This window comes from Capsella rubella, unplaced genomic scaffold (genome assembly GCF_000375325.1).
Source record: "Capsella rubella cultivar Monte Gargano unplaced genomic scaffold, Caprub1_0 scaffold_3, whole genome shotgun sequence".
In the NCBI taxonomy this organism is placed as follows: domain Eukaryota; kingdom Viridiplantae; phylum Streptophyta; class Magnoliopsida; order Brassicales; family Brassicaceae; genus Capsella; species Capsella rubella.
In genome coordinates, this window is record NW_006238921.1 from 9,950,183 (window position 1) to 9,978,111 (window position 27,929).

General features: G+C 34.0%; 4 protein-coding genes across 6 annotated transcripts; 2 read left to right on the forward strand and 2 right to left on the reverse strand.

The window, feature by feature from the left end:
- Positions 1–33: 33 nt before the first annotated feature.
- On the reverse strand, positions 34–5,090 carry LOC17892590 (nuclear pore complex protein NUP133). The gene is made up of 8 exons (XM_006296614.2): positions 4,831–5,090; positions 4,637–4,743; positions 2,739–4,547; positions 1,786–2,507; positions 1,554–1,706; positions 955–1,291; positions 788–855; positions 34–696 (listed from the first exon to the last, which is right to left on the reverse strand). The coding sequence occupies exons 1-8, from the start codon at positions 5,013–5,015 to the stop codon at positions 166–168; spliced, it is 3,912 nt and encodes a 1,303-aa protein (XP_006296676.1). The 5' UTR covers positions 5,016–5,090; the 3' UTR covers positions 34–165.
- Positions 5,091–10,977: 5,887 nt separating this feature from the next.
- On the reverse strand, positions 10,978–14,160 carry LOC17892734 (zinc finger CCCH domain-containing protein 18). Of its 2 annotated transcripts, XR_002834703.1 has the most exons (8): positions 14,102–14,160; positions 13,871–14,008; positions 12,537–13,419; positions 12,028–12,452; positions 11,794–11,934; positions 11,614–11,716; positions 11,378–11,532; positions 10,978–11,257 (listed from the first exon to the last, which is right to left on the reverse strand). XR_002834703.1 is itself a non-coding variant. In XM_023786440.1 (7 exons), the coding sequence occupies exons 3-7, from the start codon at positions 13,388–13,390 to the stop codon at positions 11,436–11,438; spliced, it is 1,620 nt and encodes a 539-aa protein (XP_023642208.1). In that variant the 5' UTR covers positions 13,391–13,419; positions 13,871–14,008; positions 14,102–14,160; the 3' UTR covers positions 10,978–11,435. The 2 variants fall into 2 exon arrangements, 1 of the variants encoding a protein (XP_023642208.1); XM_023786440.1 differs by having other exon boundaries at positions 10,978–11,532.
- Positions 14,161–20,037: 5,877 nt separating this feature from the next.
- On the forward strand, positions 20,038–24,073 carry LOC17893055 (vacuolar protein-sorting-associated protein 11 homolog). The gene is made up of 6 exons (XM_006296866.2): positions 20,038–20,323; positions 20,584–20,757; positions 20,846–21,154; positions 21,241–22,992; positions 23,163–23,528; positions 23,666–24,073. Exons 1-5 carry the CDS (start codon positions 20,108–20,110, stop codon positions 23,508–23,510), a joined length of 2,799 nt encoding a protein of 932 aa, XP_006296928.1. The 5' UTR covers positions 20,038–20,107; the 3' UTR covers positions 23,511–23,528; positions 23,666–24,073.
- A 718-nt stretch (positions 24,074–24,791) lies between these two features.
- LOC17890848 (cytochrome P450 705A22) lies at positions 24,792–27,244 on the forward strand. 2 transcript variants are annotated; one of them, XM_023786029.1, is made up of 3 exons: positions 24,792–25,241; positions 25,463–26,406; positions 26,490–27,244. In XM_023786029.1, exons 2-3 carry the CDS (start codon positions 25,486–25,488, stop codon positions 27,105–27,107), a joined length of 1,539 nt encoding a protein of 512 aa, XP_023641797.1. In that variant the 5' UTR covers positions 24,792–25,241; positions 25,463–25,485; the 3' UTR covers positions 27,108–27,244. The 2 variants fall into 2 exon arrangements, with proteins under 2 accessions (XP_023641797.1, XP_006297460.1); XM_006297398.2 differs by lacking the exon at positions 24,792–25,241 and having other exon boundaries at positions 25,421–26,406.
- The last annotated feature ends 685 nt before the right edge of the window (positions 27,245–27,929 follow it).

Here is a 27,929-nt window from a genome sequence, read left to right on the forward strand (position 1 = left end):
AAACATAATTTATGTTTTGTTTGGTACATCAAGTTTTCAATTTGGTAGATTCGACATATCATAAAGAGGGAAACTCAAAATCTTACAATCATCTCAGTCAAATAAGTAACTCATAAAACAAATCTTAAAATCATTTACATTGTCACGTTTACTCGAAAGAAAAATTTAACTATCCATTGGAGATGAGAACTCTTCTGCTACAATGCTCTCTTCTTCTACACAACCAAGCATGATTGCAGTTAGCATAAGTTTCCCGGCTTCGGCGAAATCTTTGTGGCTCATCAACACTTCCTCTACGGAAGAAGTCGAATCTTCAGGGTTCTCTCTTCTCAGGGATAGGACTTGAGCGAAATCTCCATCGAAAGTGTTGACTCGGGTTGGTCCGTAACACGTTTTGGAAGCCTGGAAAAGGGCAGTGTTCCTTAGATTCTGTAATGTTTCTTTGTCGCTCCAACCTTCATTAGTAGAGTCTTGGTGGAGTCTGTCCCAGTCGTCTTGATCCGCGGCATTTCTCCAGCATTCTTCTAAAAGACTCCTATGATTCTCACGGAATGAAGCGCTAGTCCATGCAAACACCTCAAAAGCTTTTATAGCTGTCCATCGCCCCTGGATACTGAGACAAATTTCAATGAGCTCCTCTGCTCGGAACAGCCGGTTTTTGGCTTCTCCATTTGGCAAAGATTTTGTAATTTCTTCCTGCCAGATATTACGATAGAGAGTATTTACATAGCTGACTTTTACCATCATTTTATACAGGAGAAATATTAACACAGCTGAGTATCTCTACCTGCAGCTTCAGTAACTGGAGATCAGCTTCAATGCGCTTCACTTTCGATTCGGAATCAGAATCCTTATCTGCAATGTGACAGTTACCAAGAAAGTGAGAAAGAAAGATAATCACAAACAATAACATGTGGAATGGATATACCACCAAAAGAGAATTTACTATTATACCTGCCACATAGGCTATCTTTGAAAGGTTCAGAAACCGCTTGCGGTCTGCGAATGTTGGTTGTAAATCTTCAGGTTCTGACGCCGTTCTTTCTTCAATAGTTGTCATAGACTCTTCATCTTGTGCTAGGGCCAATGTATGAAGAGTGTCAGAAGCAGATGAGAATTGATGGAGAAACGCCTGATGAAGCCACAGCAGATCAGAATGGCGCTTTAGAAATATCAGTAGCTCGTCCTGGAATTCTTCTCCAAGCCGTAGAAGCTTAGAGTACTGTTTCATATCATAGAGTTGCTGGAACACAAAGTAACTGAACCCTCCTTGTGGCCCTAAACCCTCGTGCTGCACAGGAATTTTGAAGGGTATTAACTAAGTTGGAACATAGAAACGGAGCAAGCTAACTATGGTAAAGGAAGAGATAATTAATTATTATCACTTAACAAGAGTAAAAGATGTTCCAAACTGCCACAGACAAAAATCATACAAAAATCATACAACAAATTGTCTGCCGTGCAATCTCAAAAGTATATTTGATAAGCAAAATAACCACAAGAAATCTAACGCTTTTGAGTTTACTAAGGAAAGTAGAAGCATGAGTTCATACCATTAAGTTTTTGAGCAGCTCTGTATCATTGAGATCATAACATATCCTCCACATAATTTTGTAGCCTGCATGTCGCTTTGCAATGGATAGCAAATTTGAACAACGGTTTCTGAAGATATCTTCATCCGTCCTTTCAGTTCTTTCTCTGATGCCCTACAGATACAAAACGAATTCATGGTGTAATTTAACACAAAAATGATATGCAGTGCACCACATGCAAATAGGTGCTAACCTGGATTTCTGCTTCCATAAACTCTTTAGCTTGTTGATAAAGGGAGTCAAAAATGGTATCCCGCCTAGTCCAGTACTCATTAAGCAAACCTTTGTTTTCGTCTTCCATCTCCAATTTTGCAAAGGTAGAACCAGCACAAGCCTCAAGTAAAACTTCAGTAAGTACTTCGAGATGTGTGTATATATCTGATTTAGCAGAGATATCAATCCTAGATGCCTCAGTTAACAGATGAAGCATAAAGGACGCAATGCACCACAGTCCATTACATACAACAGGCTGAGAGTGCCAAGGTATTAAACCTTCAAGTGGTGGATACCTCATTTGATGCTCATTTTTGTAATCTAAGGCAGTCTGAAGAATGGTAACACATGCATTTGAGAGTTCGCAGGCTCTCTGCACTTGAGTTCCCAGTGGTTGGTCAGCTCTGATTATGTATTCTAGTTGCCTGTTCAGACAATAAAATACTTCCTCAAGTTCGGATACCTTGCTGTAGAAAACTTCAGCATTATCTCTGTCCATCAAGAGAACAGTATTTCGCCGAGCTCTTTCCCCTACAAATTGAATAAGATCCCAAAGGGCACAAGAAACTTGATCCTCTGAGCCAGCATGCGGAGAGCCAAATCTAGCTGAGCGATTCTGGTTAATCAAATTTTGCAGTTCCCGGAGTTGAATCATGGCAGCAAGTTTTTCACCATTTTCCAGAATTATTTGCAAAGACTTTCCTGCCATAAAAGATATATATTAGCTCAGGTCAATCTTTTTGCCAACTAGAATAATTTAACAGTTCACAAGGTTTTATAAATGAAGGACCATCTATGCTTGGGAGACATATTACTATTATTTAGAGTCTCATCTACAAGCATTAAAATTTTGTGTTTGATCGTGTATGCAATAATGAAGTAGAATCATGCTACAGTACGAAGAAAAAGCAAGTGAGGGATAAAAGTAAATACTCTGTTTAGAGCACAGCTCCTCATGGCATTTAGATAGAGCAAGAAAGTGTAGAAAATTCTCATGCTTCTGTTGTTTCTCAACCAATTGCGAGGATATAACAGTCATAGCCACTATCTCAGCCCCTCTAGTTGTTGTCCAATGCTTAGCTAATGTGTCGACTATAGATTTGCTTTTGCGAGCAAAAACATTGGTCTCTCCATCTCTATCAAATGCACCAGATTGACTAAGCTTCTCCAATGATCCATCAACTTTCCCAGATAACAGAAAATCCTCAAAGAGCTGGCCAAGCAAAGCTTCTGATTCTTCCTCACGGGCTGTTTGACGAGTAAGTCCCATTTTAGGGTTTCCTTTGTCTCCATTATTTCGTATGTCAGATTTCTCCTTTCCAGCAGTTTTATCAACGCCATATGGTGTTATCCTTGTCTCATCCCGTGTAGACCTCTCATTGGAACTATTTTTGCGTGACAAACTTCTCTCTGGAGGTTCAACTCCACCAAGCACAACTGCTTTCTCTGGAATTGCCCATACTCCTGCTTTCTCAGTAAGCACAGTCCATGCACCATATTCATGTTCATCACTTGAGGAGAGAACTGAAGCATCCAAGACCTTGCCAGCATCATAAGGTAAATCAAACTTATAGAGCCGGGTAGAATTTCCATGACAGTAGCAAACTGTGGCTGTTCCATCACCTGAAAGAATTATAGCTGACCCTGCGGGTCTACCACCAACTCTGAGTTTCATAGAGAATAAAAAGTCTTTATCCTCCACTCTTGCTTTTGGGATTATGACTTGGATTGGGCCTTGTTTCTCCAGAAATCTTTCCTCTGTCCCATCTGAAAATCTCATCTCAGATTTATGTTGCAAGGTTAAAAGCGAATATTGTGTATAGCTAGAACTGCTGGCACGGTCCATGCAGATAGTGGCAACAAGAACAGTAATCACTTTACCCTGATCATCCACCTGCAGATCAAGAGGCCAAATCTGCTTTTGGCTAGCTATATCTTTCTTGATACCTGAATCACCATCAGCGCCAATAATCTCATGTTGCCAGACTTTTAAAACAGTAAGACCAGGATAGGGTTCAATATTAAAACAATGTATGTCACAATCTGTCAGCATAAAAAATTGCCAACAGGACTCTCTTGCTAATCCTTGTGAAAATCGCCAGATCAAGGACCTTGGATACCCCTCACTTATGGGGGAAGAGCTGACGTTGAACTGTACTTGACTACTTTTAACACCTGTAGGACTACAAGTATATTGCCATAGCTCACCATTAGAACTGCAAGCAATAGCAATACAAAGGCGCTCAGCTGCAGATACTGCAGTAGTAATCAATGAATTGAGATCACTATATTCTGCTCTCCCGCTTCTAATCCCATTGCTTTGTCTCTTTCTGAATGATGAGCTTTTTCTACCTATAGGTGAACTATAAACAACATTTTCATCAGAAGATCCAATATCAGTTACAGGGGCAGCTTCCTGACCAGAAAAGATATCTGACCAATACACAACAGCTCGAGTTTTCCTGTTACACATAACAATACCAACAGGACTACGAGATCGAGCAGCCCTACTTGCAGCACCCGCAGAGGTATCCCAAGGGACAACACTAATCAACCAGCCTTTACCATCTTGTAAACCACTACCAGACTCTTCATTAGCCAAAACACAAGAAGGAAGTTCAAGAACAACACATTTCCTCGACGGTAAGGTTGTCAAGTGACTCCACACAAAAAGTTTACTTCCACTTATAAACCAAGAGAGACAAGTTTCTGTATCCATACCACCGGATACACAAGCATCACCTAGTGAATAAGAACAAGCAAAAAACTAAGTACATTTCATTTCACAAAGTAACTGTTCTACTTCTATCTTTAAAGCAAAGAATACTAACCAAGATAACTTTGTTCATCTCGCAACAATTGAGGAAACTCTCCAACGAATACAGGATTCAATTGATCTGTATCATCTCCTCTTTCACCGATATTTACAGGAGAAACTCTAACGACCATGAACAGATACATAAATCAATTTCACCAAATCAAAGTAGAAATGTAAGCAAAATTCGTCACAGGGAGAATACAATACCTAGCGAGAACCGATAAACGAGGAGCCCAAGGAGCAGGAGTTCCAGTGGCAGGACGATCTGAGATTAAACTGTTCCGATTTTGAGTCGCCGGAGTTACAGGAGAATCCGGCGGAGCCACTCGATTGCGTGGAGTTTTTTCATTACGAGAGCTCTGCTTAGCTCTCTTCGTCAACGGAGAGAACATTTCCCCAGATTTTGAACCCAGGAAGAGAGCGAGAAAAGGGGTTTAGGGTTTATGTGAAGCAGGTAACGAAGATGAAGATGAAGAAGAAGAGTGCGAGAAAAAAATTTGAATCGGGAAAGGTGAAAGAAAGATTCGGCGATGATGTCAAATTGGTTCGGTCAAAATCGGGTTCGAAAATTTCACTCCCGGTTCGGTTTACGGTTTTCGGTAATAGAAATTTTTCAATTTGGGCCTGTTCTCGGCCCACCTGAATCATAGTGTAAGTATTTTCCCCAGATACATTAATATGATCAGCCCGGTATGGTGCAGCTGAGAGTAACGTTGTCAAGAGCTCTACACGAGACCACGGTAAGACCATCTCCCTGGAGAGTCTAAACAAATTTTTTTTTAGAGATTCTGAGATTAAAGTGATAAAAAATAAATCAGAATGTGTATAAATGTTTTAGGAGCACCTAAAACGAAGGAGTTTTGGTACCGCTCTTTAAGGCCACGTGTTTATTTTTTAGTGGATTGAAACTGTAGAGTAGGGAAAAAGAATTAACAAAAGGTCTCTGTCTCTCTCTTTCTTCTCTCGTCAAAACTTTTTCTTCTTCTGTTGAGTTGCCAAAGGCGATAGAGATGCGATTTTGATTTTTCTTTGATTTTGTTGAGCTTTGGAGTTATGATCGGAGAATTTTCAAGCGTAGGGTGTCGTTGGGTAGATTTACAAAGAGTTCAGTATCAGAAAATAAAGACAACAGTGGCAGTGTATTGTGGAGGAATTCAGACACTGGTATGACAAAACAACATGTGTGGTGAACGACTGAACGTGAATCAATGAACGGGATCGTGTAGCTTTTTGTTTATGTGACGATTCTCAAGTACATAGGTTTATTGTTGCTGTAACTACAGAGATTTTTTTTTGTGAGAGATTTCAACTAAACATTTTGAATATATGTTTTATTTCAATTTTTATATTTTATATGTTTGTATTCATGTAATATAATATAATTTTGGTTTTAATATTTTTTTAAATAAATTATATTAAAAATAATTTTTTTAGAACCCTTATAGAGTTCACCATTGGAAGAAGAAAAATTAATCATCCTTTAGAAGTTTCACAAATTCAAATTAATCATTAAAATTAATAAAAATTTGTTTAACACTTCAAAATAAGCATCTTCCTTTGGAGTCTGGAGATGCTCTAAACTCATAATGCAAAGAAGAAATGAATCATAATGTAACAAGAAAAATAGAAACTAAAATAATCGATAATCGAACGAAAATACAAAACCAAAGAAAGAGGAGCTTCAACAAATACTCCTTACTAGTTTCATTATTTTCTGTTACTTGGCTAGATTTGAACCAAACTTGGAACATAACTGAATATGCATGGAGTCCATCTCAATATTTTAGATGACTCAACAAGGTATTTAGTGTGATATGCATCGTCTTCTCCAACAGTCTCAACCATGTACTTGTCAAATTTACTTATGTTACAACACACGACCACTTTCTTCTCCTCATCGATCAGAAAGCTTAAAGGGGATCATGGATAAAAAAGAGAATTAATCGTAAATGATTTCATCCACGACAATGTATCACCAATGTTATTAGCTATCCAAATATCTATGATTGATGTATCATTGTCTAGATGTAACACTAAGAGTTGTTCTTCCCTAACTATTGATAGACGTATAACGTCCTCCCAATCCAATTCTTGAACTAGAGGAAGACACAAATGTTTAAATCTCTCTGTTGTGAAATCAAAACTTACCAAGTAATCACTTTCATAGAAACTAACCCAATAACTATTTCCCTTCAAAGACACACCAGTATGAGCTGGTGTGAAGCCGTTCATAGAGACTTCATCAAAAACGTTCCATGAATCAGAGCTAAACTCATAGATTTCAAATACAACATCACCGGATCGTGGTCCGTCAGAGTCCCAACACTTCAAGATTTTGTAGCTATGGTTGTTTTGGTACCCTAAAGCATACGTAGAGCAAGGACGACAGGGCCGACCCTATGGTAAAGCAAATGAAGCAATAGCTTTAGGCCACATTATTTAATAATTAACAAGGCCACATATGTATTGTTTTGATGGTTCAAAATAGTGTTATTTACCTTTTTAATGCTTCATCCAACATCCCTACTATAGTAAAAGAGAAGTACAAAAGGGATTCGGGTCGGGTTTTTCAAAAAATTCCGGGTTAAATTTTCAATCGGATACTTGCCAAATTTTTTGTTAAATATTTTTCAAATATTTCAATAATATACACCAGATTCCTATCATTTAGGAAACTATATTAATGCTAAATAAAAAATATGTCTTATAAGGAAAATTTGTTTATGAATATAAATATCTCAATCTTTTAAAAATATTCTAATTATTATATTAATTTCTTATATGAAAAAACAAAAAAAAATTATAAATTTTTATAAGTTTAAATATTTGATATATAGAAAAATATAATTTAAAAATATTTGGTATAACAAATATAAAAATGCATCTAAAATACATAAAAATGGTAATATAATTAATAAAAATGTTAATTAGTTTGCATTAATTTCAGTCCTTAGTACTCTAGCGGTAGGTGTGGCTATAAAAAAAGAAAGATTTTATTAAAGATTTTATAAAAAACGAAAGATTTTATATATATTAAATCTTTATTATTATTTTTTATATTTCCTAATATGTTAAATGAAAGATTTAATCAGAATAAAAAAATAGTATATGAAAAGAGGTTTCAAAATTATTCCAATCTTTATCAATTTGAATTACCTATAAAAAAAAGAATAATATTTTATCAATAGCATAACTAATGCAAAATTATAGAGATCCATATATATCTAGAAATGGTTATATTTGAATTTTGAAAAAAAAAGAAATTTGACAATCATTAATATATTTCAATGAGTAATACGAAATATTTTGGATACAAAAAAAATAATTAAAATTTTAGGATAATTATTGTAATTAACTAAAAATACTTTAATAACAATATTTTATCTTTGTAATTATTAATCATCGAATCACTACTAATACAAAATCAGTCATAAAGAATATATTCCATGAGTTAGTTTAAATAAATTACCTTAAATTCTGAATTTTCCTTAAAATGTTCTAAATATTTTAATATGTGAATAACAAGAATATTATGGTCTCTTATTTAATATGAAGTATATTAATATTTTTATTTTATTTTTATAGGATACAAGTATATACAAATCTTTCAAACTCATATGTTCTTGTGTGATACATGTATATACATGATTTTCATAATTTTTCAATATCATATATTTTCATGATTTTTTTTAAAATACACGGGTTTTTGCTGATTGGTTCGTCACCACAAACATTGTGAGTATACAATTTGTTTAATAAACGTTCTTTTATTTAGTTTATAAAAATATTATATTTAATTTCCGAAAACACACTTTTCTCAAAGAATTGAAACCAAATATACACAATCGAAATAATAATTGTTGATACTAAAATGAGCGAAATAATAACACATACGACAAAACACGTTAAAATAAAATAAACCTGAAAATATTCTTTCGCGCTATAGCGCGGATCTGAACCTATCATACGTGACAAAGTACACATTCATGATAGTACATATTCTCATACTTGCCACATTCAACACCAACAATCCATTTTAACAGTTAAAAGTTTACGTAATTCGGAAAAAAATAAAAACCGACACTTTTCCCCCGCGCTGTAGCGCGGGTCCGGGCCTAGTTATATTTTAAAAGTACTGTTTCTTTCTTATACTCTTGGTCCCTTATCATATAACTATTATTTTGTTGTTCTTTATTTTTCTTCTATTTTGACTTTCATTTTTCTAAAATTTCTAAATCTGTCATCCTAAATGTTTACTTTACACTTTAAATTATTTTCTAAAAAGCCTATAATATTATAAAAAATTAGAGGAATTTTCCACTATTTAGTATCTAATGAATTTGATAGGAAAAATTAGAAAATGTTAAAATATCTAACCAACTTTTGTAATTATACTACCTAATTATTTACAAAATATAATTAAGATAATTAGATACATATATATATATATAATCTATAAAATAAATTTTATCATGTGTCAATATATAGGTTGGACATATTCTTTTTTGAAAAATAAATTTGAAACATATTTTTTTCCCGAAAATTTCAATGTAACTAATTATTTTTCGTATAATAAATATTAAGGCTATTTATAAAAATGCTTTAGGCCACAAAAAGTCTAGGACCGGCCCTGAAGGACGATCATGAGTTTTAAGTTGAATCCACCTGGTTTCCCCCAAACACGGGTTCCAAACGACGATTCTAGCATCATCGAGAGTGCATAACAACAAACCATCGCAATGAAAAACTGTTTTTATATAGACTTTTTCTGAATTATAATCTAAATAATCCTTTAAGGTAAGTGCACTCTTAAACTCTATAGACGGAGCAGCAACGTTGAGATTGACTCTTAATGAACAAACATTATCATCCGTCCCTAATAGAACCAAAGACTCCTTTGGAGCTGTACAGAAGTGCTTCTCCCTGAATCCTCGGCTTTGAAATAAAGCGTTCCATAGTTTGCAAGTAGGTCGTAATCGCGTCATAGATATAGCCGGGATCCTAGAGAGTATTTCCTCTACCAAATCCACTGGAAGATAGGACATCATCATAGTTTTTCTCCAAAGGAAGAAGAAGACAAAGAGACTCATATATAAGTTTATATAAACTAGGGTTTTGAGTTTTATTATTTTCACGTCTGCTCCGTGAACCAATCTTGTGTTATAAATAGACAAATCTAGAAACTTGTAAATTATCAATATGTAAAATATACATATTGTAACACATTTTATGTCTACATATGAAAATATATCTACCGTATAGTCTCTGCATAAACGGTCGTATATACGTCTACACGCTAAACGGTGATGAGCCGTATGAATAGCGTATAGCGTATTATTTTAGAACATTAGTGAAAATACATGATAAACCTAGTTGTGAACATTACTACAAGCATCCCTACTCTCCCTCCTTGTAACTATCAATGTGTTGATTTGAAGGAGAGTGAGACACTCAGGGTGAGGCAAGTTCCACACCCTTGGTCATGGTTTTGGTAAAGAAAAACATCATTGACACATAAAAGCTTATAATGTATGTTTATATAACTCTGTTTAGTTAGACATAAACGAATAAGGCTACTACTTGTGAAGTTTTTTTATTTTGCAACCAATGCTTGGAGGTACGTTGTGTCTGTGTTCCCTTATTTGAGTCTTTACACCCAAGCTCCTGTGTATTTTGATGGCTCACTTCATTGGTTTACTGCCTCCCCGGACCAGGGCGAAACCAATGTCTTGTCTTTGGATCTTTACACCGAAACATTCCAAGCCATCTCTAAAGCTCCTTTCTATCATGTCGTTCCTTTAGATATTTTCATGTGCAGTTTAGATGATCATTTGTACGTATATGAGAAAAAGTGGTCTAACCAAGTTGTTGTTAGGGATATAATGTCACACATCGGAAGATATAAGAATCATGACAGTGTGTAAGATATATGAACTTTTCCAAAATTGTCAACTGGTTTTAAATTGAAAGTCCATAGTCTAATAGTCGTACTGTTGTTTCGATAGATCTCAATATAATCTGTTGGTGTGGGATCAATATAACTTTTGTTTGTTTGCCCCAAAACATTGAGGATTGCATGTTACTTTTTTAAATTTGTTTCTTAATTGACTAACTATTAAATAAAAAGATGTTGTCTTACATTTTTTACACCATAAATTTAAATATTTCTATTCAACCTATCTGAGTTAATTTAACTGGTGTGCATGTTCTCAAAAGTGAGTTTGACTTTGATAGATGATTGATTCTGTGAAGTTTTATGTATAAGTCACTAATATGGTATCAAGCCTCAAGTTGACTTACTTTTGTGGTAGACACAATGTGATACTACAGCAAGAGTTTTGAATAGTTGTTAACTAATGTACACTAATCCTTCTTGCTTAAAAACTAAAGGCATCCCCAATGGTACAATGAGATTATATGATAAAGAAAAAAAAGTTGAAAAAGAAACAAACACAAATAGAAGATTAACCAAACCCTTTCATAAACGTCTCCAATTATTATTATTATAATACCCCTTTTACTTTATGTTTCACAAACTGGTCGGCTCTTATTGTAACTTTTGAAGCAAACCAGTAGCTCTTTGTTGTGGTGTTTCTCTATTCCTTCTTCTTTGTAGTGTTATTGCTAAAAAGACCTAAATTCGCCATGCCATCGATCAGTCGAAAAACCGAAAGAAGATAATGAAAAATAAAACCAAATCTCTTTTTTTTCGCCGACGGATAATTTGATTAGATCTTTGGGGATTCCCTCTAACCTTTATGCTCCTATGTTCTTCTCTTCTTTTGGTTATGTATCAGTCTCTTTCTCTCTGACTATGTAACCGTCGAAATCTCCTTCCCCGAAAGGGAAGAAAACGGACTCTCGGGTAGATTCAGGACTTGACTGTCCAACGATTCACAATGAGTTCTCCTAAATAAAAAGAAAGCATCATATATGGTTAAACCAAAGATAAAAATATCTCAAAATGTGTTTGTTAATATCAAAACATACCGATCATTGTCTCTGTAGTTAGTGGTTATGTTCATGACATTATCTTCGGTGTTCAAATAGTCCAATAGATAGCTCAACCGTTCCGCTTGTTCCTCTTGCTCAGCTACAAATTAAGAAAAGTCAAGAAATTAATCCTGAAACTAAGATGATCTATCTTGTTTAAGTTAAAGATATACTTACCATTTGATGTTAGCTTGAAGTCATCCGAAGAGAAGCCAAGGTAGGAGTAATTAGTAGGTAATGACTTAGAAACTGATTGTTCATGTTCATTAGGAAATGGCTTCCTCATTATTCTAGAGCTCTCACTAACCCGCGGTGGCACTTAGAACAACATAAAAGTAAAAACACTTCAAAATGAAACTATACAACAATGAAAAAACATAAACATATAATTTAACTTCGTTAATTACTTACATGTGTTCATCTCTATGTCTCTGTCAATGAATTGAGAGCCATATCGCATGCCTTGTAGAGGCTTGTTATTGTCAAGGTATCTACTAGAGCGCGATTTTTCCCGGTAAGGCTTGACGAGGACACGAGCACCGCAAATGAAATGAGGATTGCCTTTGGCAAGAATGAGTTTGACAGTTTCTGTGTAAGCAAATGTTACAAAACCAAACATTCTTTTCTGCTGGCAAGGTATCCTCACATCTTCTACATGTCCAAATTTGGAGAAGTAGTTTGAGACATCATGTTCAGTGAAACTACTCTCTGCCGGAAATGTTAAGTAAATCTGTCTTGAACCAGCGAGGATCGCTCCATGTTCGTTTCTTTCTCCCGTGTATTCGACAAACTTTGATTCATCTTCAGCTAATATAACCGAGTGCTGACCATGAGGCCTACAAATTTTCAAACACCATTGAATAAGAAATTTGGCATTAAGACAATACTTGAATAGAAATAGAAGTATTAACAAAACAAACCTGTCGATGAGGCGGATGGTGTTCTTCAAGCGAGCAAGAAGCTTGGTAAGGCTATAGCCAGCTTTGCCATGTCTTTGTGACTCTGTGAGGTATCCTTCAGCTTGAAGAGTCCTACCGTATTTTTCGTAGTACATCATAGGCAAAGAAGCTATGGAGATTGGAGCGCCTCTTCTAGATTTTAGTAACTCAATGATCTCTCCTTCTAGCTTCTCAAGTGATCCAGGGGAAACAACATGCTCTTCATCACTTAGGCTATTATTAGGATTAAACATCTGAGCAAAACTCTCCCTCTCCGGTATAATCTGACCATGGAAGTACCTACAGTTGTTACCGTGCTTGCAAAACCCTTTGTTAAAGTAATGGCAGATCTTGACCGGGAACTCGGGTAAACTCGGCGATCTCCTGCTCGTTCTCAAAGGCAAACATTGACGTTCTTGAGAGAAGAACCCGTTAGAGAACTCAGGACTTGTCAAAGAATCCTCAAAATTCAAGAACTGAACATTGTTCTGCAAGGAATCCATCTCGGCCGAATTCTCCCAGAAACCGGTTTTCATAGGAGGAGAAACCGAAACCGAAAGAGGCGATGAACCCGCGAATGACCCGAATTTATGAGTAGAAGGAATGTGATCAGAAGAAGGAGGGCTGTGGTAATGATGAGCATTTTTAGCTAATTCGTATTTAACACAATTGATAACAGAATGAATCACAGAATCAGGACAGAAAGCTAAACGGATCATGTCACGGTCTCCATTGTCTTGCATCAATAAGAGATAACCAATGATCTTTGATGCATTCTCTGGCTCAAGTTCTTGGATTCGTTTGTGCACAACGTTCATTGATTCTGTGAAATTCATCTCTAAAACAAAAAATCTTCTTTAACTCTCTGCAAAGCAAAATCATTCATACTAATTAGATTTAGTCAAAAAATTCACATAAAAACTAACAAGTTGTAACCAAAAGAGGTAGAAGAGTGAGACTCACTCATGAAACCCACATGTTCATAATCTATACCCAATACAAAAAAAAAAGATTTGTATCGTAAGTCAAACAAAATATACAAATGGTATGGATAAGAAGAACAATGACCAAGATCTAAGTCACAATTATACAATCAAACAAAACAAGAATTTCAAGAACTCCTCCATTTTTTTTTTTAAAAAACATCATCATGTTTACATCTATACTCATCTCTTATACATTTTAAGACAAAACTAAACCAAGAACATGAACATGATTACTACATTTGTCTTAAAGAAAGAATGTTTTGTTTTAAATGAGTAAACAAACAAATGATTAGAGAGAGGATCTATAAGAAAAAAAACTGAAAAAATTACCTCAGTAGATGATGATAATCCGAGAAAGATTAACCATAACCACTAATTAACCGATCTTTGAATGGGAATTTTGAGAGATTATAGACGACAATTGTAATTAAAGCATGCAACTCAAATTCTTCAAACCATTAGATTTGTCTGAAAAATAAGAAAGAACAAAGAAAAAAAACTGTCATCATAGAAAGACTAAGAAGACAAAAACAAAAACAAATCAAGAAAACAACAACTCACATTTGTTTGAATGAATCAAAAGAGACACACAAGAGCGTGAGAGCCACAAACACAAAAACACAAAGGCAAGAGTGATGAATGAAAAAAAGAAAAAAAAAACAAATATAAAACAAAAAAGATCGTGCAAATTATTTTTTTATATATTTAGAGAGTTTTTAGTAACTGTAAAACAGATAAGATCTCAAAGATTCTTGGATGGTTAAGAAGAGATAAGTCCTAGGTTTTTAATAATTATTATAATTTTAACCAAAAAACAAAAACAAATAGGTTCTTGTTGCGAAGTTTAATATTGTTTTTAATTTAAATTTAATTATGAATGTTTTTGAGTTTGACAACTCGTTCAATTCTTATATTGTTACAGCAAATATCGGGGGACTCAGTTTTTTAAATATATTTATTTTTGGTTTAATTAAGTTAATACTAATCATGATTAACGTGAGTTAGTTAATATATTAACGGTTGGATCAAGAAGACTTTTGACTTTTGTTATTCTTTAAATGGACGGTTCAGATTTTGTATGTTTATATTTGGATAAGGATAATGCGAAGAATACAACTGTGACCGTTGTTTTATATTAGGGAACGTAAAGGTCTCTCTCATGGTTTGGTTTAAACGGTTATGGTTAGGGATGATTAATACGGTTTAGATTGACCGGATTGCAAATTGAGGATAACCAAATCCAAAATCCGAGTTAAGTTATGAGACAATATGTTATATTCATTTACGTAGTAACATGATATTTAACAAATATTTTTCAACTTAAACCGAAAATAAATTAACTTTTGTTGACATGGAGATCTACACTTTTTTTTTTCTTTTTGTTTGGTGAGAGTAAACATGGAGATCTATCACTTTTTTTTTGTTTGAATTGTCATAATTATTCTCTTACAAAAAAAATTATAACTTTGAAAACCATATTTTATAAAATAAGATTGATTTGTTTTATACTTAGTGCGTATGATTTATGAGTTAAAACTTTAAAATTATCTCGCATATTTCAGGTGAATCAATGAAAAAAAAATGGGTGAATAATCCATAAGATACCAAAATGTATTATGATTATCAGTATTTCACTCACTCAAACCTTTCAGATATCTATTAATATTACCGCCGTCGTCTTCCAAAGTATCTATATTATTATCAGGATGAGGTGGGAGCGAGTTTGAATTTCATATGACAACGAATTCATTTTGAATGCGGCGAGCCATGATGAATCTGTCCATCATTTAACAAGTAAACACTTACGCTTAAATGTCTAGGATACATTTTTTGAATTAATTTCAGATTTCATTTTCCACAAAAATTATATCACACATCACTAAATATAGCAAGCAAGGTTTAAGCACATAAACAAAAATTCGCCATAGAAAAAACTCAAAACTAGTAGATCTACTAACTAAGACTCATATTTACTGCTAAAGCTAAAAAAATAGATTTACTTTACTCATGAGTTTCTATGCACATTTATATGCCAATTAATATTTCAAAAGAAGCTGCGCATTTGTATGAGATGTAATATTTTACCTTAGATAAACTAAGTAAAACCATAGCAGATTTGCTTTCAAGTTAACTTCTTTCATTAGGAAAAAAATCAATTCAAGTTGACTTTGTTTCACGTGATCATGCATGATAGTAATATCAAACACCTCAGCATATATAGCAAATGTGTTATAAACTTTTTATTTCCATACTGGGTAAAAGCGTTAAATTTTGTTTCAAATAAACATTATCTGTTATTTACAAAATGAGTAAATGGCTATTACATTAAGCTTTTAACCAAAGATAATGATGTACATTGCATAATATATGAAATGATAAGCTAGCAAAATATATAGTATTTTCAAGCAAAACAAATTATTTATTTGTGCAAGTTATATACAAATTAAGGTAACCTTCTAATTATTTTTATTTCTATGACCCAAGACATCGGCATTAAGTGTCTTTTTTTTTAAAAACACTGGAACTCATTATATAATGTTTGATGAGAAATTATGACTAATCTAGTTTTTTTTTTCTTAAATAGACATAATAAATATTTGTTTCTTCCTTTGTTGTTAATGTCTTTGAAAATTAAAAAAAATTAGAATTTGATACTTATGACATGTGACACCAAAAATGAGTTGCAGTTTTAGTAACACATAAATTACAAGAAAATAATATATACAATATGTACTTTAATAACATATCTAGTCAATTCAATTAGTTTCACCGCACATTCTAAGATTGGGATTTTACAAGAACACAAAATAATCTATTTCTTCAAATTTATTTTGTGAGGAATTTTTTTTCCCTTTTATATGATATAGAGTTCTGAAAATAAAAAATTAATATCGTTTCTTTAAACAAAAAAAAATTGATGGTTTTTTTTCTGAAAAATATGAGGTAAGTGATCTTTTGATATTTGTTGATTGCATTTTGTAATCTTTGACACAGTTTTTCCTTTCAGATATATTGGTTCTTAAGACAAAAAAAAAATCCCTCTTAATAATAGGTTTTAGTTCAAATATGTATTTAAATCCAAAAAAGAATACAAAATATGAACACTGTTTTAATAATGATATAACTAATAAAACATAATACATATAAATTTTTAATTAGGTTAAATGTATATGGTGTTCAATGTTGTTGTGTACATGTATCATTATTATATGTAATGTTTTGGTTAAGTATAAGCATAGTATTTCCATGCTTAAATTAGGAATTAAAACTGCACTTGTTTATAACAAAAATTGATATGTTAAGACCATGATTAACGGTAGGTTCTTAGTGGTTTTTTAAGTAGTTTTGTGATTAAAATTAAATGGTTAATAATGATAATAGGTAAGAAACGTCTTTTAACTAAGAGAAAAATCATGGGTTAAGAGACAGTGACTTGTCATTTACTGATTGGTGGAAGAAGGAAAAACAAAACAGTGCTCTCTCTCTTTTGGCTGTGACGTGCTTTTAACTGTGTTCAATAAATATATTTTTTTTTACCTTGGTTTATATTAAATAGAGAGGAGGAGAACATGAAGAAGAAAAAGGTTTAATTGGCTAATAATACACAGAAATTAAATTAAAAACTCAACAGAAGAACTCATTATTTTATTTTTATTTTTTATATGAGTTAATATTCGTAACCAAAGAAATTAAATGGCAACCAACTTGAATTAAATGTTTTATAGTAATAAAATTTTAAAATTGAAAATAAGAAAAAATCATAATTTCAATGTAAAAAAGAAAAATGTATAGTCAAAGAGTAATTTGCAGTAATTATTAAGTTATTTATGCTATAATTATGTCTCATGTATGTTTTTTTTTTAATTTTCAATAATCATGAAGTTTTCTAAATTTACAAATTTTAATTTAATTTTCTTTTTAAATAAAATATTTATTTCCTAAGAACCACAAGTTAAGAGCCTACCATTAAAAATACATACAAACTAAAAACAAAAATACAATTCTTAACTCTAAATTTTTTAATTTTATTTCTAAAAAATACTTAAGAGACAAGTTTAAGAGCTTCCTATTAATCATGCTCTTAGAACAATATAAATAAACATGACTTGCTAGGATTTCTCAAGACCTTGTCTAGCTTAATATATATAGAACATATTTTGGCGATGTAGTAACCAATGAAATGATCTCGTCTCGTATATATGGATTTACTAGTTATGAGAGTTGGTTATTATCACTAATTAGGTACCCGCGCGCTGCGCGGAATTTTAATTTAACATAATTATAACAATTTAAAATTTAAAAGATAAATATATGTAATTAAACACTAAACTTATTTTTTAAGCGATATACAACAAATATATTGTTGATGATAATATTTTCTAACAAATATATGATTTGATATAAATCATGTGGTAACAAAGATCACTTGAGCGGGAAGAAATAAACACTCTCGATGACCAGCTCATGAACCTTTACCACTAAATTTATTTTTTCTTATTCATATTTCATGAAGATATCCTTTAAAAAATTTCACATTCATTATCGATTTTTCTTGACTTGATTGTAGATATCATTTATGATTAAATGTTGATGCAGACATGACATCATTCCATATAAAATGTGAATATACAGAGTCCCATGAAAATTATTTAGTGTAATAATATATATATATATATATTACTATGCATTATAATATGTTTAACGAGCTTGCTTTATCTATCGTAGAAAATGTAGCGTGCCATAAGAGAATTCTCGACCAAGAAATGAATGCCACTATCTTATCTTACTTTTCATATCCACATGGCCAAACAGTTAAGCCCGAATTTGAACATAATAAGCTGTTTGATAATAATGTATGTCATGAATTTTTCTAAAAACTCATTCATTTCACACAATGAAAGAAATGTTGAATATTTACTTTAGTCATAAGCATTATCTTTCCAAGGTTTAGTAATTTATTTTCAATAACTATTTAACTACCTATTCTTTATAGTCTTCTTCTACGGTGCACTCATTGCCTCTCGACATCTATTTTATTTTCACCTTCTACTTTAGTCATACGATAGCTATTTTCTCGTGAATAACTATATCTCAATCCTCCATTTTTGGGATTAAAACCATTGATTAAGTTAATGAAATACAACTTTTAAATTTATTGCATTATGAAGTGTACTTTCACTTGAGATAAGTGGATTTTCTCTAATGAGATATGCTAACCAAATTACATATCATTACGATAAATCCAAATCTCTATATTAGTAAAAGAGAAGTAAAAAGTAGAATACGGGTCGGGTCAAAATTAAAAAATTAATCCGATTTTAACAATTGGATACTTCAAACTTGGATATTAATTTGGGTTTGGATACATACATCGGATACTTTCCATATCTAATTTTAAGATTATATTATTTCTATAACTAATTATATGATTTCCTAATATTTCTCTAACTAATCAATTATTATTCTTCTTTAAATTTTATATGATAGTATTTTTAATTTATGATATTATGCTATATAATAAAAAAATTAATAATTTTTTTTTTTGCATATGTTGCAATTTGAATTTTTCAAAACGGACATATAATACTCAACTACACTTGGTTAAATATTTTAGACAATGATTTAAAATCAGTATAAGTATGATCAATATTAAAACCATTGTCACATGAGCATATTTAAAGGTTTTAAAAGTTTCAAAATATTATAATTAAAAGATTCAAATATATAAAAAATTTAGAATTGAAATTATTAAAAATATTTTATTGAAGATATAGATGTAATTTTGGAGACATAATTTTTATTGATAAAATATATCATATATCAAACTATGTAATTTTTGATAGTTTGTTACAATCACAATTATAATGGTAAAGCAAGTTATGAATAATGTTTTTTACAAAATGAATTTTGTTACGGGTTGGTCCTTCAAAAAATATATTGTAAGTATGTAATTTTTACATATATTTCTACTTCTACTACAAAATGGTCAAATTGAATAATTTGTCGATACATATTATTTCGTGCCGTTCATTTTTCACTGTTTTTTAGTTGTATCAAAACTCAGTGTATTATTATTTACTCGCTTTTTCGTTTTATTATTTTATTTAAACTTATTATACAAATATATGATTCACCGTAATCGACTGCATTGCAATAAAATTAAAATGTAATATATTGTATTCCGTTAAAAGTTATATATATGTAATTATTTTCCCTGCGCTGTAGCGCGGGTCCGAATCTAGTTCATTAAGTAATTGTAGAATCTCAGCAGGTTATATATAAAATTAACTTTTGTAAATTCAATATATGTTTTTAATTCTTCATTTGTACTTTTTGTAAGTGAAAGTTTATTTTAAACTAAATTTCACATTATACTATAGAAAAACTTGTTTTTGTTTTTTTCATCCAAATGCAAATGAGGTTATTTATTTATTTATTTATTTGCATTTAAACATTATAGTCCTTTCTTCTGTTCATGACCAAATTAGCTGATCTGATCGGAAAAAAAATAATCACCAGCGAAAACCCTAGAAGCTACCCCATATTCGAATTCTCGATTTCGATTCAATGTACCAATGGAGAAAATTCGACTTCTTCGAGGAGAAATACGGTGGCAAGATACCTGACGATGTCACCGGAGATATTCAATGTTGTTCCAGTGGCCGCGGCAAAGTCGTCATCGGCTCTAACGACGGATCCGTCAGCTTCCTCGATCGCGGTATCAAGTTCGATTCCGGTTTCCAAGCTCACTCTTCCTCCGTCCTCTTCCTTCAACACCTCAAGGTCTCTCGCTCTCTCTGAATTTTTCTATTGTTTATGTTTCTTCTGATCGAATCCTAAGACTTAAAGTTTTGATCGCTGCTGAATCAATTCGTTCGTCGATTTTACGATTTCACAATAGATATATCTTCAATTTGATTGTGATTTTGGCTGTTTGTTTTGGAAATTGAGATTGTCCTGTTGAGACTGTGTGTTGTTTATGATCAAATTGAGATTTGGCTGTGTTTTTTTGCTTATCGTTGCTCTTTTGGGAGTGTTAATAGCAAAGGAACTTTCTCGTTACTGTTGGAGAAGATGAACAAATATCGCCTCAGCAGTCTGGGATATGTCTCAAGGTATTTGACCTTGATAAAGTGCAAGAAGAAAGTACTAGTTCTTCGACTCCTGAATGCTTTGGTATTCTAAGAATATTTACCAATCAGTTTCCTGAAGCTAAGGTACTAAGATACTAATAACTATCTCTTCGCGATTGTAATGCGTTGTCTCCGTTTGGTTTCTTGATGGAAACTTATGTGCAATTTGCAGATTACTTCTTTTCTTGTCCTGGAGGAAGTTCCACCTATATTGCTTATAGCCATTGGTTTAGATAATGGCTGCATTTATTGTGTCAAAGGAGATATTGCACGAGAGCGTATCACCCGGTTTAAGCTTCAAGTGGATGGACGATCTCCTATTACAGGCTTGGGGTTCAGGATGGATGGTCAAGCGCTTCTGTTATTTGCCGTAACACCAGACTCAGTTAACTTGTTCAGTATGCAGGCGCAGCCACCTAGATTGCAGACTTTGGATCATATTGGGGGCAGTGTGAATACTGTTACAATGAGTGATCGCTCGGTACGTACTTCTTTATATGTGAGTTGTTGATTTTAGAGTATGTTCTTCGTATCTTCTAACCAGTTGAAGTATGTTGTGCTCTACAGGAACTAATAGTTGGTCGACCTGAGGCTGTTTATTTCTATGAAGTTGATGGACGTGGTCCTTGCTGGGCTTTTGAAGGAGAGAAAAAATTCATGGGCTGGTTCCGTGGCTACCTTTTATGTGTCCTTACTGACCCGAAAACTGGGACAAATGTTTTCAATGTGTACGACCTTAGGAATCGGCTTATAGCATATAGTCTAGTCGTTGATAAAGTCTCCAACATGCTCTGCGAATGGGGAAACGTAATACTTATAACGTCTGACAAATCATTATTGTGCATTACCGAGAAGGATATGGAAAGCAAGTTAGATATGCTGTTCAAGAAAAACCTGTACACAGTAGCGATTAATCTTGTCCAGAGTCAGCATGCCGATGCTGCTGCTACTGCCAATGTGATGAGGAAGTATGGAGATCATTTATATGGCAAACAGGACTTTGACGAAGCTATGTCTCAGTACATAAACACAATTGGTTACCTTGAACCATCATTTGTGATACAAAAGTTTCTGGATGCACAGAGGATCTACAATCTTACAAATTACCTGGAAAAGTTGCATGAGAAGGGTCTAGCATCAAAAGACCACACTACTCTTTTGCTAAACTGTTACACTAAGTTGAAGGATGTAGAAAAGCTGAACACATTCATTAGAAAAGAAGATGGCATCGGCGAACTGAAGTTTGATGTTGAAACAGCCATTAGGGTCTGTCGTGCAGCTAATTACCATGAGCATGCGATGTATGTTGCAAAAAAGGCAGGAAAACATGAGTGGTATTTGAAAATTTTGCTGGAAGATCTTGGAAACTACGACGAAGCCCTGCAATATGTTTCAAGTCTTGAACCCAGTCAAGCTGGGGTAACAATAAAAGAGTACGGTAAGATTCTTATAGAGCACAAGCCCAAAGAGACTATTGATATACTCATGCAACTTTGCACTGAGCAAGGGACTTCTAATGGTGCGTACCTGTCCATGTTGCCATCACCTGTAGACTTCATCAATGTGTTTGTTCAGCATCCACATTCATTAATGCATTTTCTCGAGAGATATGCTGATATAGTGAAGGATTCACCTGCTCAAGCAGAAATCAATAACACACTCTTGGAGTTATACTTGTCCAGGGACTTGAATTTTCCATCAATCTCTCTCTCAGAAAATGCTCTAGATCCGGACTTAACAGATCATACAGTAGCCGCTACGGTGTCTAAAGCTGATCCTAAAAATAGGACAAATGCTGATTCGAAGGATGCAGTGGAGAAGGATTGTAAAGAAAGACAACAGAAGGGACTGGAGTTGCTTAAACTGGCATGGCCGTCAGACCTAGAGCAACCCCTCTATGATGTTGACCTTGCTATAATTCTTTGTGAGATGAATTCGTTCAAGGAGGGACTTCTGTATCTGTATGAAAAGATGAAACTTTACAAGGAGGTTATTGCTTGCTACATGCAGAACCATGATCATGAAGGACTGATTGCGTGCTGCAAAAGATTAGGTGATTCTGGCAAGGGAGGGGATCCGTCTCTTTGGGCAGATCTTCTCAAGTATTTTGGTGAAATTGGAGAGGACTGCACCAAAGAAGTGAAGGAGGTTCTTACTTATATTGAACGGGATGATATTTTACCTCCTATAATTGTTCTTCAGACCTTGGCAAAGAATCCATGCCTTACCCTCTCTGTTATCAAAGACTATATAGCCCGAAAACTTGAACAAGAATCAAAGATAATTGAAGAGGACCGGCGTGCAGTAGAGAAGTATCAGGTTGGTGTTTTCATCATCATACGTTTTAAATTCGTTCATCCAGTCTGACCCTTCAAGTCAATTAGAAAACTTGTTCTCGTAATGCAGACCCTATTTCTTATCCAAAAGCCTTTTGTGCACGAAAATCATCTCCCGATGTAAATTCCTAATCAGGTTTTTGAACGGTGCAGGAAACGACAAAAAACATGAGAAAAGAGATTGAAGACCTTAGGACGAATGCCAGAATATTTCAACTTAGCAAGTGCACCGCTTGCACTTTCACATTAGATATCCCAGCAGTCCATTTTATGTGTATGCACTCATTTCATCAACGCTGCCTTGGTGACAATGAAAAAGAATGCCCTGAGTGTGCTCCCGAGTACAGATCTGTGATAGAAATGAAGAGAAGTTTGGAGCAGAACTCGAAAGACCAAAATCTGTTTTTCCAGCAAGTGAAAGGCTCAAAAGACGGGTTTTCTGTGATTGCAGAGTACTTTGGGAAAGGAATCATCAGCAAAACTAGTAATGCAACATCTTGATTCTCTTCATGTCTGGGGGTAACTACTGAACTTGCAAATGACTTATAAGTTATCCTTTTTTTACTTTGTTGGAATCAAGTAAATGAGAACATCTAATTACAAAATAAGATAATATGGGAGATATATAATCTCATTTATTGATTTTGTCTGTTCAGGTAAGGCGTCTGAAACTCTCGAAGTGAGTCTGGCATGAACTATGTGGCATCTGTGTATCTGTGATTGTGAGGTATCCTTTAAATCTACTTTATCGGCTTAGATATTGTGTAAGAGTGAGTTGCTAGTGAAGTTGGACAGGCTCAATTCTTCTTATTTACATTTCTGAGAATCTGTGCCATGATGCTGGAGGAGATGCATATAAAATGTTTTTGTGTGTATGTATCATTTTTTGTTTTGTATTTTTACTTTTGGAACTCCATAATTTCAAAGGGAATGTTTAAAGTAAATATGCTGTTGTGTTTGCTTTGCAGTCGTTGTGTTAAACGATCTGCTCATTTGAGCAGTTTTTAAATACTTGCTCAAATTCTGACTTCGGATCATTATGTGACACTCAAAAACTTAAATTATCTTTCATGCGTCCAATTTTTCTGCTTCTGAGAAATACTGGACAAATCTTAAGACTTGGCTGTCGGAGTTAATATTTGGCGTTCGCGTTGCTCCCATGATTGACCACAGGAATCCCCACTCTGATTTCACGGTTCGTTTATCTCCTTTGACTCTGTTCTAGCTGTGATTAGGGTTTCCAGCGGTTTATCTTGCCCTTGAGATCTTTATTGGAAGTTAAGAGTTTTAAGTGTTTAACCATGGCTGGAACAGATGAGTTTGTTGGGGTTTCAAAGGCAGGTAACGCCAGTTTCCGGTTTTTTTCTTGCTTCCCGTAGCTATCCAAGATCAGGAGTGCCTTTAATTGAAATAGCAGCATGATGTTGAGAAGCCTTGGTTTCTGGATGTGTATGGCTTTGTCTGATCTCAGGTTTAGGACAGATAAATTAACTACGTCATGATTTATAATTGGTTCGTTTTGGAATGCTCAATCTTAAATGTTCTGTTATGGACCTTCTCCTTCTGTTCTGAAGGATACTTCTTCTTTGTATATATGGAACCGAGAGTGGAAACTCTTTGCGGAGATTTTAGAAGTAAGGATGAAGGAGTCTCTTCCCGTGTGGATAGATAAGCAGAAAAAGAGAGTTGCTGTTCTTAGTTTAGCGTTTTGCACATGTACCTTCCACTTGGGTCATCAGATCAATCTTTCGGGTTCACTTCGATTCGGGTAACATCCTCCGGAAAGTCGAAGAAGTAAAGTTCCATGCTTCTCGTGATCCGTTAAAAAGCTTATAAGTACTAAGCATACATAACGGTTGTCTGAATTTAGAACAAAGTTCTCACTCGAAGCAGAGTTCTCTAACTGATGCAATCAAATCTCAAAAGTAATCCACGAGGTCACAAACTCAGATCTAGACGAGACAACCATTTTACTTGTTTATAACTGAGACGATAACATGTGGCTCAACAATGACTCACAGGAGTAAAAATAAAATGGTCATTTCTTATTGTCCGATGATATCAAAACCTGATACAGAATTACAGACAGACAACAGCAGGAAGAACTTACGATGTTTGTCTCCAAAGTACAACGTTGTAAAGATGACAATGATGGTTTTGGAGGAAGAGCAGGGCTTGACTATAACAAAAGCTTTGTTTACGTGCAAGACTCTGGCAATATCCTTAAACCAGGTTTTGTCTTGACTCTTGATACTTTACTTTGATTTTACTTTTCGATGTTATCAATGTGAATGTGATCATGAGTGATTGCTTAAAAAAATTATTCTATCTGTCCTTTATTTCATGTTCTTAAAAAAAAAAAAAAGTAATTAACAAATCATATGATTAACTAATTCTTGATAAATTTTTTTTTTGGTTTAGTGTTAAAATGCTAATTCTTGATTATGTTGCAGCTCCCTCTTCACTTTGAGCAACAATGGCAGCAATTATCACCGTTGACTTTCAGAACTGTTTCATCTTCATCCTCCTATGCCTCTTCTCACTCTTTTGCTACTCTTTCTTCTTCAAGAAACCAAAGGACTCACGAGGCTTCAGTGAACTGCCTCCTAGCCCTCCTTCTCTTCCAATCATTGGTCATCTTCACCTTCTCCTCTCTTCTATAACCCACAAGTCTCTTCAGAAACTCTCTTCCAAGTATGGACCTCTCCTCCATCTACGGATCTTTAATGTCCCCATCATCCTCGTCTCTTCAGCCTCAGTGGCTTACGAGATCTTCAGGTCTCATGACGTGAACGTCTCCTCTCGTGGTGGTGCTGCGATCGATGAGTCCCTCGTGTTTGGATATTCTGGTATCATCAACGCTCCTTATGGAGATTACTGGAAGTTCATGAAGAAGCTTATAGCCACTAAGCTGCTCCGACCACAGTCGCTTGAGAGGTCAAAAGGTATTCGTGGTGAAGAGCTAATGAGATTTTACAACAGCATTCTCGATAAGGCGAAGATGAACGAGAGCGTTGAGATCAGTAAGGAAGTAATGAAGCTTGTGAACAACACCTTGTGTAGGATGAGCATGGGAAGGATGTTTTCAGAGGAGAACGGTGAGGCAGAGAAAGTCAGAGGATTGGTGGATGAATCTTATGCCTTGACCAAGAAGATGTTTCTGGTAGCTTTATTGCGTAGACCGCTCAAGAAGTTTCGGATCCCACTATTTGTGAAGGAGATAATGAGTGTTTCCGACAAATTCGATGAGTTGCTAGAGAGAATTCTTGTGGAACATAAAGAGAAACTCCAAGAGGGGTATCAAGGTACTGATATGATGGATGTGTTATTGGCAGCTTATGGAGATGAAAACGCAGAGTATAAGATCACTAGGAATCATATCAAGTCGTTTTTCGTGGTAAATGTTCCCTCGTTATATCAATTTCATTTGAGGATCCAAACGAAATTTACTTAGAAATGTTTTGTATCTTCTCACTGCAGGAGCTTTTCGTTGGAGGCACTGATACCTCAGTGCAAACAACACAATGGACAATGGCAGAGATCATGAACAACCCTAACATTCTTGAGAGAGTAAGGGAAGAAATTGATTCCATTGTAGGGAAAAAAAGATTGATTCAAGAAACTGATCTACCGAACCTCCCTTATTTGCAAGCAGTAGTCAAAGAAGGGCTAAGACTGCATCCACCAGGTCCTCTCTTGGTAAGGACGTTCCAAGAAAGATGTGAGATCAAAGGCTTCTACATACCAGAGAAGACAACACTCATTATTAATGCTTATGCTGTAATGAGAGATCCTGATTCTTGGGAAGATCCTGACGAGTTTAAGCCAGAGAGGTTTCTAAGTTCCTCAAGCGCGCAAGAAGGCGAGAAAGAGCAAGCTTTTAAGTACCTTCCTTTTGGCGGCGGAAGGAGAGGATGTCCCGGAGGTAATCTAGCTTCTATATTTGTAGGAACCGCAATCGCAGTCATGGTGCAATGCTTTGACTGGAAAATCAAAGGAGATAAGGTTAACATGGAAGAGACAATTGAAGGAATGAACCTAAGTATGGTTCAACCTCTTAACTGCTCGCCAGTTCCTCGAACCCTATCATTTTCTTGAATTTACTTTTGAAGATTTGCAGTTCCTGACACTACTCAGGTCCATTACATTTTCAGTCTTTTATGGTTGTTGTATTTGAAATTTAAATATTCATATGCAAGAAAGCTGAGGCCAGCAATATATATTAGCTTATCAAAGTACTTTGATTTAAAACCTTGGTAATTTTAAGAAATTTTATGTCCCTTAACTTAGGCATCACCACATTTACGGTTTATTAACCACCGGTTAACGGTTATAACTTTCTTTAACCATAACATTAACCATTATATATATGGGTAAGGCGGTTATAGTTATATACGATTACGATTAGTTACTGTTACGTTTAAATATGGTTACAATTATTTGATGATTATAATGTTGTTAATATCATGGATGAAATTTTATGTTTTCTTACTTTTATTATAAAAAGTTAAATGATGATATATTCAAATAATATTTATTTTAAAATATGAAATATATTTAGTTATAGAGATCAACTATTTTATAGTAAATTAGTTAATCAATGAGTTTTATTTAATCAAACAAAATTACACATTATTAAATTAATGGTCATAAATCTACAAATAATTAACTTATTTATTTTTTTTGATTAACGAGAACGAGTAAGAAAGTGAATTTGATTTATTAGCTGACACAATAATCTATTTAAAACACTATTTCAATGAATATTTTTATTTTAAAAATTTAACCGTACGATTATATATGCGGTTAAACGGTTTTGATACGGTTAATAATAATTACGGTTACAATTTGGTGACGGTTACAGTTACGGTTAGGTTTTGGTCATGCCTACCTCGGCTCTGTTTCTTCATCCATTACATC